Source organism: Convolutriloba macropyga, chromosome 15, assembly GCF_964194025.1.
Source record: "Convolutriloba macropyga chromosome 15, txConMacr16.3, whole genome shotgun sequence".
NCBI classification, from domain to species: domain Eukaryota; kingdom Metazoa; phylum Xenacoelomorpha; order Acoela; family Convolutidae; genus Convolutriloba; species Convolutriloba macropyga.
In genome coordinates this window covers 2,908,752-2,919,915 of record NC_134482.1, presented here as the reverse complement: position 1 = coordinate 2,919,915, position 11,164 = coordinate 2,908,752, and the positions used below count along the sequence as shown (strand labels likewise).

The 11,164-nt window shown below is 38.2% G+C and overlaps 1 protein-coding gene across 1 annotated transcript in view; it reads left to right on the top strand.

The window, feature by feature from the left end:
- Nucleotides 1–379: 379 nt before the first annotated feature.
- Nucleotides 380–11,164, top strand: part of LOC142354744 (uncharacterized) — a 52,127-nt gene continuing 41,342 nt past the window's right edge. Inside the window, exons 1-6 of the mRNA XM_075407125.1 lie at nucleotides 380–397; nucleotides 1,223–1,360; nucleotides 1,799–2,048; nucleotides 2,674–2,857; nucleotides 3,036–3,098; nucleotides 10,185–10,336. Coding sequence (XP_075263240.1) covers nucleotides 1,223–1,360; nucleotides 1,799–2,048; nucleotides 2,674–2,857; nucleotides 3,036–3,098; nucleotides 10,185–10,336 — 787 coding nt within the window. The 5' untranslated portion in view covers nucleotides 380–397. The remainder of the gene's footprint in view (nucleotides 398–1,222; nucleotides 1,361–1,798; nucleotides 2,049–2,673; nucleotides 2,858–3,035; nucleotides 3,099–10,184; nucleotides 10,337–11,164) is intronic.

The window sequence follows — 11,164 nt, the reverse complement described above, 5'->3', positions numbered from 1 at the left end:
TGAAAAAAATTACAAATGTTTAGCGTCTGAAGACTGTGTATGAAACCATAGCTTTAGTGTTGACACCTTGACCCAGAATATATAATCCTCATCGTTTATTGGTGATTTTGAACTCGGACCTTTAATTTTGTTGACTCTATCAAAAAACGGTCAATGTCGTTTAAAAACACGCTTATAAAAAAGCACTGAAGTTTAGTTGTGAGTACTAATATAATCTTAATATCTCATTTTTTGATGTGCTCATATTTTCCAAAAATTTCTTAAATAGAAAAAAAAACGAAAGCAAATTTAATTAGGGCAGGATTAATAGCAGGTTATGGGCGGGAAACTGCAGCTTTTTACAACACGTTCTGATTTACCTGCATGGATACCAAATAACTCAACATGAATTTGCTAAGTTGGGCTGATTTCAGTTTTTACCGCTTAATTTTCGTTACCGTGGATTCTCTAAGTATATGTTCGAACAAAATCGTAGTCACCCGAGGAACTTTGTGCCCTGGCGAAGGAACTTTCGACCGGACTCTGAGCACGACACTCGAGGGAGACTAAGATTTTGTTGTAACGTTTTCCGAGAACCAAAGGGTACGATGAAGTTGAGTTTCATTTGAAATTGAAGTTAAGAGGACAAATTTGCAGATTAGTGAAAGAAATGTTTTCTTAAAAATATACAGGAGTTGAAACAAACCAGACGTCTCTGTCGCCAATAGCGAAGCAGCGGATTATTTATAGCGTTTTGATTCAGGTGTCAAAGGTTAGATTTCAAATTTTTATCCAATAGAACACTAAGTTTAGAACAGTAAAATTAGACTTTTACTTCTTTAAGTCTAAGTTCAATCTTTTAAATTAAGTTTTCTGCCTCGAAGTCTTAGTGACGGATGAAATCGTACCCTGGTATCTCTCATATAGCTTTAAAAACACGTATTATAGATGATCATATGCTTCGGGAGAAAAGAAATTGGCCCATTTTAAGTTATATTTTGTCCATAGTCCTCAAATTGATTTAATTCAACTCCTTTGTTATAGCATCTGACAATTTGTACCTCTGGCTTTTTAATTGAAACCAGTTCAATAATGTAGAACGAGAACACCAGTGACGTCAGAACAGTTAAGTGAAAAGTTATCTAATTGTGACTTTACTCTTCAAAGTGCTCAAGCGCTAAGTGTACAGTTCATGCATGCTCAAATCAGAAGTCAATTGAGCATAATCGGTATCCTGTTTGAGATGGATGAACTATCACTGACAACTCTGGCCGAGATGGCGGCCATGGCAGCTCTGGCTGGTGCAGTTCTGGACACATTCATGTGCTATGTCTACATTCCAGCTGTCAACAAAATAGCCAGAAATATTGACGGCAAACATGTTAACACTGTTTCTTTCCCCATTCTAGAATACTGATAGTGTTTCTATTGTTTTTTAAAATTTGGGATAGCCCATAATTTGGAACATCTATCGTCGGTGAAAAGGTTCGACCATTTAGGCGAACTATCTTTCAAATTTTCACATTTTACAATAAATAATGTTTCCAGGAAAACGAGGCGACGATTTCGATGTTGTAAAATTATAAAATAGATCATTCCACTAAATATCCCACAATAACTAACCTACTTAAAAGAAGTTCAGCCTTCAAACCAAAAAATTGGTGAAATATCAAACGTTTCCAAACTGAAATAGTGAACTCCTTTATGCTTTTGAACGTAAGAAGTCATATCGTCAAAATTTATACAAAAATTTAAACTTCGATTCACCATAATTCCTGAATAACTTCATCATCAAATGGGAAAACATAACAATTCTCAGGTGCAAGCAATCAAACAACGGGAACAAGCAGAGCGTGAACGAAAAGATATTTCAAACATGTTCAGACAGGCAGCCAGGAACAAAACTATGGTACAAAAACACCTGAACCAATGTATGGATTACGAAAACATGATGAACGAATTGCATACAATTAATATCAATGGCGAAAACAACGAATTATTGGCCCGATGCAAGAAAATGATTTATAAGTATCAGAAAGTACCAGAATTAATTTCAAATCATTTGAAAGGGAACCGTTTCCTTTTTTCCTTTCCCCTGAACAAAGATTTTGTGTTCATTATCATTATTTGAACAAACAAATGCTACTACCTTTTTTTCAATTCTAACATAAATTTCAAGACTATTACCAATGCATTAACATTTACACATCAATTTGTATGATTCAAATCGCGACGTAGAATCTTTTTGAAAAAAACATCAGAATAATTAATGTTTGGGAGTTCGTTTTTGTTGCATTGGGATGATAATCGCAGTTTGTGTAGTCTATATGAGATAGGGCTGACTATACATGACAAATTCTAAAGATCATTATAAAGGTGTGAAAAATCGGATCTACCACCCCTCCCAATCCCCCCCCCCCCCCACCCACCAACGCACCCACCCACCCACGCACCCACGCACCCACCCACCCACCACCAGCAGCTTAGATGGCATATGATTTATACGTCTCCTTCAAGCGCAACTGCTAATTCTTACATGGCATCAACATCAACAACACATAACACATAATTTGTTGGCGGGGGCATAAAAAACACAGGGTGGCCGAGACAAGAATAGACCCAAAAAACCAAGTGCGTCAGGACAATTATGAAGGGTTATGATCTGCCTGGGAAAAGGAAACAGTTCTTTGAAAGCTTATGAAATATATTTGGAAGAGCTAACTAAGCTGTTAGAAAAGACAGACAATTGCTGGAATCGTGTTTCAATCGAACATGCGGCTCCTGATAACTCACAATTGGTCAATATGAAGCATATGGAGGGATATTTGACTGATGGAGAAATTGTTGAATACTTAGGACACTTGGCAAAACAATACCAGTGAGGAAGTTTGTAGTGATATATGATTATATGCTTCTCTCGATAACAACCCCCCTTCAAATGTTTTCAAACACAATTTTTCACTCTCAGAAAGGAATCAGAAATGATCCAAAGCACGTTTTTTTCCAAGAAACACGGTACTTTCAAAAATTTTAATTTAAAATAATATTTATTTTAGAATCAAAGCAGAGTGGACTAAAGACTTGCTGATACAATACAAGGCCAATGTCTGGATACATTTGTAAGTTTAAAGCCACCAGCCAATTTTATTATACAATTTTGAGATCCTGGAAAGGCTTATTAACGCTTGTATTAAATACTGTGGTCTTTTTGGTCTCATTATGCGACTACATTTCTCTTTACTTTCAACGGACCGTTATTTAGTCCTCAGAAAAAATTAACTGATAAAATGTGAAGGCATGTTGCTGCTCATTTATTTTTTAGCGTTGCCAGTCTCTCAGTTGATTTTAGGACCTGTTTTGTTAAACTTTGAACCCGCCTTGTTTTCCCACCCATTATCCAAAAATTCATGTCATCTTCCTTTTGAACCAATTATTGTAAAAGATTAATTTTTTCAATTTTGATTTCTTGGTTTCTGAGTGACTTAAGTTGCTCTTCTTCAAAAGTTAAGTCTGCTGCTGAAACAAAAGCAGTTATAAGATTAGGTATACCTTGGCTCTGATAGTTGATTGGTTACAGTTTCAGTCTGTAAATCTGGAAGTCAGTGGTTAGCATGCATCACTTGGTTGGAATTTTTTGCTCCCATGAAAAATGATGTAGGATACAGCCCACTCTGAATTAAATTGCCCCGCCTCTCGTTCGAGATCATTTGGTTCGACGTTAGTCGGGTCATGGTTTCTATGTCAACCATGCAATTTCATTGACAATTAAGTTGGTTAACATAACGGTGGTTATCTAGACAACAGATCAACAGTCTATGATTATCATTTCAAAAGCATTTTTTATTTTTCCACATATAAAATATTTGTTTTTTATTCTGCCACTTTGGTCAAATAAGAATAAAAAAGTAGAACTGTACATTAAAAGGGCCCCCGCTTGCTGCAACCGTTTTGGCGGCTCATCATAAAAGAACCAATCTGGACTCTTCTTATTCTGAATTGGTGTATAAATGTGGCCAAAAAGAGCGAGTAAAATCATTGATGTAGACCCTTGATCATATCTGTCGACAATGATTGCAACAGTAATGGATCAACCAACCCCCCCCCCCCTCTGACCAGTCGAGCACCCAAAAACAAAGTAGTCAACTAAGGAGCCCGTGCCAACAACACTGCCGCTGATCCCCGAATAGCGGTGATTGACAAGGATTGCATCAGTTGACAGAAAACTACTGACAACCCCTGCGCTTGCAAAGAACGGTTGTCACCTAAAACAGCCAACCACTTGAGTGTTTTCTTGAAGGTTGCTGATATTCCGCCAAGGACGTCAATTGCAACGGGAACAAATGTGATTCCCATTTTTGCGAAGTTATTGTTGTGGAGGCAATATTTTATTTCGTCTGCCGCATCAAGCGCGTATACTGCCTTTGTAGCCGAATTAGTGAGAGAATTAACGACGAAGTAACGGTTACATTAAATGCAGCAGGTTTCCCCGCTTTCCAAGACGGGACAAAAATGTCTCGGATGCGTGATTGGTTTTCTGGAATGAGGTTCTTTTTTTCCACTATTGGTGAAAGATTCGCTGATGAGCAAGCAGACACTATTTTATCTCAAATTCGGTCATGTCTTGCAATTCGTCACCTCTACCGTGACACGCAAGGGCATTATCCCCATTGATGTCAAGAACGGGCACTTCCTTTCGGCGTCGTAGACAGGGACACCCAAACTGTACTTTGCACTAACTCTCAACTAATTTGGTGCCATATGATGCTCATGAGCTGGAATGGGGGGGGGAGCAGACAACCAAGCTCCAGCATGTCGAACAGACAATGAGAGAATTCGGGCGAATTTTTTTTCACTAGGTAGATTCTTTTTGAGACCATAAAATTTTTCATTATCCAGAGCATGTTGGACCGTCTTTTGCGAAAGGTTTGAAATGCCCAGTTGTGCTATACTGGAATGAAGATCCTAAAAAACTGGGCAGTTTTTCGGGCTTTCATCGTCTATTTTTGAAGCAAGACCTTTAGAGGAGAGAACAGAACCAACGTATGATCCTTTATAGTGTCTTCGACATCGAAAACACCCATCCCTGAAAAGGTTATGGGCAGTGTTGCTTGAGTCCACGATTCGTCTGGAAGAACAGCTCCAAGAATATTCTCAAGTTTTTCACGCTGCTGGACATCAAATTGTTTTAGAGGTTTAATAACGTCGTTGAGGGCGTTTGACAACGCAAAGAATACACCATCTTGGGGGCCCCAATGCAGTGGCGTAGGATACCTAGGGCCCACTGAGGGTTGTCAAATTAGTTAAACTTTTCAAAAAGTACCCCTATTTTCCCTATCTTTCCGTTAAGTTTCATGCAAACAAACTCTGGGGCTCCTAACGCAGCTCCAAGAACCTCAAGGCCCGAAATATCATTTCGTCGTTTTATTCTTATATCCAGTTTGTCTAAATCTACCATGGACTACAGTTATAGACTCTGACCTGGAGGCCGAGATCAGGTCCTAGCAGGCATAGAAGATCCCAAGTCCTAATGAGATTGTGCTCTGAGCCCACCAAGACACCATTATCTAGAAACCAGGAAATTTGTTGAAGCTCTGGCGAATAGTCCTGAATTTTCTCTATAATGGGCCAAAGCGTCAGAGAGAAAAGCAAAGGGCCCAATGGTTTGCCCTGTTGGATGCCGCTTTCACTGCTAACAACAAATTTGTCATACAATAATTGGCTGTGTTGTGAATAACAGAAATTGGTAAAAGCGTCAATGACAGGCATTGAACTGCAAACGGTTTTCAGCATATCATTGCGTTTTATTGAATTGAATGCTTGCAAAAGCCAATTTGCAAAAGACGCGAGGAACTGGACGAGGTGAGTGTTTTTTATCCGAAATCTTAGTCGAATGTATAATGGCTTCCGCTCCACCCTTCACTCCGACACCCAATTGCAGGCTCTGGAAAAGTTTTTTTGCTTCTAAATTTGCTCCCTTGGCTAAAAATTTAGCTATTAGCCTCCTCAAGAATTCTCGGACTGCAATAGGGCGAATACCGCTTTTCTTTTCAATTAGGCTGACAACGATGCACTACAAAAAGCTTGAGAAACAAATTCGAGAAAATCCCTACGGCTGCTTACGTTTACCAGCTTAGTCGGTACTCTCAAAGCAATTTGTGACTGATCTGAAGCGGTACACTCTATAGCATGCAAAAGAGGTTCGTGAAACATTTTTGAAGGACCAGCTGCTGTAAATCTAGAAAATGATTTCAGCTTTTCCAAAACCTTTTGTTCACTGAATTGATAGGCTTGTTATGAAAAATTTTGGACTACAATAGGCTTTTCTTCATTGGTATGCAATTTTGTCAATTGAGAGTTGCCTTGTTGACTGGTGCACAACAATCACAAGCCAAAACTTTTGCTGCTCCGTCATATTGGCCCTAGAAACACAATTTTTTTAGACGTTTGATAATGTCTTCAGAGTTTGTATCGTATGATCATTTTGATTGCTTCAAAGACCAAGCTTCGATCCAAAGCCCTCCAAAGTCTCCACTGTTCCTGCGATAAATTCTTTCCAGAACTCTTTGGTAGTTGTTCCGCCTGTGTTTTTGCCCTTCTCTGGTACTGGCAGGTAAAATGCATATAGATAATCCGAAGAGTTTTCTCCATTTTAGTTCTGTAATGGGGTCTTCAATGCAATCAGTAATGATGTCAGAGAAAAGCTCTGACCATTTATACCGTACATTGATAGGTACATAGCGGATAGTTGGGACTTTAATTTGCAGAACGTTTTTATATCTGAAAGGTTATCGTCTGTTCTAATTCTTTTGGAATTCAAATCAGCTAATGCATCGTCTACATAGAGTACGCTCTCGACAATAATTAGCAGATCGTCGACTTGGTCTAATAGTTCTTTGGTGATTCTTTTTAATTTACTGAAAGGTTTTTGAAACACCAATAGGACCAAATTGGCTTTGAGTTGAACCATGAGTCGTAATCAGGGCCCCATCCAATGTATACAACTTTCGTTTTTTCCAAAAGATGTTCCAATACCCGGATCCTATATAGTTTGTCAGCTGTGTCAGGAAAAAGCAAAAATAGAGCCAGGTGAAATATGAAATTTATTTTCCATTCTATGGCTGGACATTTGTTGAGTTAGACCACTGCTTGGGTTGGGATTTGACTCAGTCTCGGAACAGATGTCTGTCTGAGGTGAATTTTCAGTTGTCAAAACATTTTTGTTTTAAATTGCACTTCTTTTCTGAGCGTGCAAAAAACTGTTTATAAGAAAACAATACACCAATTCTGCTCTTTGTAGACTGCCACAGCACTAAAAACTGTCATTATCTCACCGGGGAATCTGCAACTTGAGACTAATAGAGTTGTCTCACCCGGTGGGACTTCGGCCCCCCACAGCAACACACTGATGAGTCGACTACCTGTAGAGGACCACAAATAAGGACGACAGCCAGTGATTTTGAAAAATGGGGGTTCAATTTTGGTTGCTAAGTATTCAAATTTCGAATGTGAATTTTTCTCAGTTCTTTTTTTTTGCTGGTTGAATCTGAGCGATCAACCGGACGCACGTGTAATAAAAGCTTTGATCAATTGACCATGCGAATATTCTTGGTCAATCAATCCTAATCACTATATCAACTAAAATGATTAGGTTTTCATCAAAAAATATGATATCTTCAAGAAATCGGAAAAAATCTTCTCTCAATTTTGGCATTTTCCATAACCAGCTCTAAAACACGTTTAACGAATTTTCTATTTTTTTCAGTTTCATCATACAGTGAGCCTAAGGAAATCGAACAAATTTCTTGAGACAAAGTTCTATTCTGATTAGATTGTTAGGTTGTTTATGCAGGTGCTGTGAAAATGGCCCAGTACCAGACTCGAACAAGCATCTCTGACTTGAAAGCCTTTGCGGCTACGCATAACACCAACTGGTCTTAAACTCTTGAACTTGAGCATCTATTATAACCCACTTTCATGTTCTCTCTTGTTCCTCAAGGCTTCATTTCTTTCACCAAGTGTAAAATGAACAAGTAGAGCTTCCTGTAAAGCTATATCAGATTTATCATATGCACGATTTGCATTTGGATGTTGAATCTTAACCTTCTGACAGTTCACCTCAATTTGCACCTAATCCTTTCACAATTTCTAACTAACTTGTTTCGTTTTTCCGGCGGTTAAACTCGGAGACTAGGTCTGGGCCCATAACTTGAGGTTTGTGGATATTCGCAAGAGGAAGCAAAATTGTTTTTAACTAATCAGAAAAGTAATTTCTCAAAAATGAGATATTAACAAAAATATTCCATCGCAGTAGAATTTGGGGAACCAGAGGAGAGATCTGATTATTACATTATTAGATGTATATATACATTTTGTCAGTTTGAGAAAGTCCAGATACAAAACGAACCTTAGCACCATGATTTAGAAGGGGGGTCGGAAGGGGTGCCCAATATGGTTTGATTCTGTAAACATACTAAAGTCAGTCGCTGGGGATACCACAAGTAGTTTGCATTTACATTTTTCTAAGAATCCGTTCACAATTTTGGTGGTACCATACTAATTCAACACATGCTGGGAAAAGTTCAATTCGAATAATCTTAAAATAACAATAGTTGTCTAGCTTCATCACATTGAGCCTTAAATTGATTCTAAGCACCTTTTCTTGACCATTCATCCAAATAATTTCTTGAGTGGAATCAAATTGGCCTTGTCTAATTAATCTAATAAGCTAAAATTTCCATCCAATAATTCTAACTAAGTTTAAGGCTATAATTTGATCGAAATTCTAATGCCCCCACTCAGACTTAAGTAGATTGCGTAGAGTCTGTTCCCATAAAAACTGCTTTGAATGTTTCCACGTTCGATACGGGTGAGAATTTTGTAGAGATATCGGCTGCTATTTTGTCAGTAGGGTCCCACTGCTTGCTCCTCTGGTGCATGACTAGGATTAGGCGCAAATTGATACAACTCTGGTTGTCCTTTCCAGTTGCTATTGGATGTTACTGTTGGTTGCCTGTATCCTCCTGTCAGTCAGCCGAAGACGTTTCAGATACAAAGCTTCTTGAACTAGTGCTGCTATGACTAACTTTGTTCTTTTGATAAAGAAAGAGCAACTCTATCTTGCTTCCAACCGAGCATCTGTAGATCCTCTGATCCACTTCTTTGCCTCCATTCTGCGCTGTCTCAAATTCAAGTCAGCCGAAGTTTTTAGACAGTTTGCATTGATCTATTGAAGCCGCTCATGCATTGTCGCTATGTAGCGCTCTTTGTCGACTCTGACTTAGTCCTCCTCTCGTCTAACTCTTAGACCCAGCAGCTATTGTATTCTTCCTCGGTCGTCCGTGTGAAAAATTGCTTCAAGTGCTTTGTTGACATCGGAGTACTTCTTGACGCTCACTGTCGTGCTTCTTGATGCTACTATGGTGTCGTCAACACAGACCAAGGTGAAGTTGTGACCCTCTGTCCCTGCTCTTGCACGGAAGCAGGGATCCCAAACATCCAAACGCAAGACTTTTAGGCCCCGGCGAGATTTATGGAAGGTAATATTGTACCAATATCAAGACTGTTGTTTTTCATTTTTTCTTTTTTCATTATGTTTATCTTCTGTTTTGTCAGACGGATCTTCCTAAAAATTTATGCCTCTTTTATATCATTTACGAGCTTAAAAAATTTTGTTGCAATTTAGTTTTACGAATAATCCGCTATTTTGTCTGCTTCTTCTTGATCTGCAAAAGGAATTGAAGCACCATTTACAATATTTTTTGAATACAAGTAAAAAAAGGAAATAAATAAAAAAGGATATTTAAGCTTCTCGACTAACTATAAAGAAATGTTTTGTCCAAATGTAGATTTTTGTCTTAGATTTGATGAATTTTGAGTAAAAAGGATTCAATCATTATTCGAATTTTAGTATCTGTTCAATATTTTGAGCAACTGATGATCAGAGTTTTGCCTTTACAGTGACCTCTTGTTAATTTTTGTTTTTATTTTGTCAGATAATTTTCTAGAATTTGCCAGACAAGATAGTTATATTGGAGACAACAAGTTGAATGAAATCAACTTGGGCAGGTTTTTTGCAGTTGGTGGCGCTATTTGTATGCTCTCCTTGTTATCGGTTTCTCAAAAAGATTAATGGGAGAAGCAAAACAAATAAGAGTGACGTTTTTTTAATAAAAATGAGCTATAAAATTTGGGTTTTACGAGTGCAGTCGAGATGTGAAGCTTCTGCCTCGTGCAATGAAACAACAAGTGAATGGACAAGAGAGAGCAGGACAGAAGAGGAGCACCTTTGACACCTTGAGAGAGGAGGGAGAGGATGACATGTTACGAACTATGGAAGCATCCATCGAGGGAACCACAGGTAACACTCACAAATCACTGCAGAGACCTCACAGTTGAGACTTTGACTTGTACACTTTCCCAAGCTTAGATACCGGACCGAATTGATTTCTGCTCAGACTCATTCGAGTGCACACTTGCTCCAAGTTACATAGTCTGGCGACCTCAAAAATGCAGGATAGACTGTCAAATCAGAGACGGATCTGAAGACAATATTTATTACCCAATAAACTCAATTTTTCTTTGATTAGCGCTTTGCAAGAACAGCTTCAGGTGGATATACTGGCTGAAATTGTTCTGATTATAATTTTATAAAATGTTTCGAGGCAAAAAGACACTAAAGAAAAATCATTTCCCGACCCAATTTCTGCAATTAATTTTCATCTGCTCAGAAGTTAAGAACTCATTCGAGTTGGTCGATTTTTCTCCTGGCTTATTTTGGTGTCGAACATTGTCTTCTCATAAATGGAGGTGTAAATTAAAGCGAATAAAAAATAGAACAGTGATCAGACCTATGGAGAAGCCAAGACCAGCGTCAGACAATCATCATGTTTTAAGGTAGCATATTCTGATTTCTATAAATCAAATTCACATTTTAGAAGCACTAGACTCACTTTATTCGCCGGTAGCATCCACCAGTACAATCGGTAAAAACATAGCAGTCAAGGCAATAAAGTTTTTTTAATTGTATAAGTTTTTAGGTGTTGTATAAATTTGGATAAATTTTAATAGGTTCCCAACTAAGCGCGAGTATATTGAATCAACTGTTCAAATCATCAGTTTTAGCGTCGCTTCTTTGCATCTTTTGAAGCTCATCATAATCTGAATCTTTGTCAAAGCAAGCTCCCCT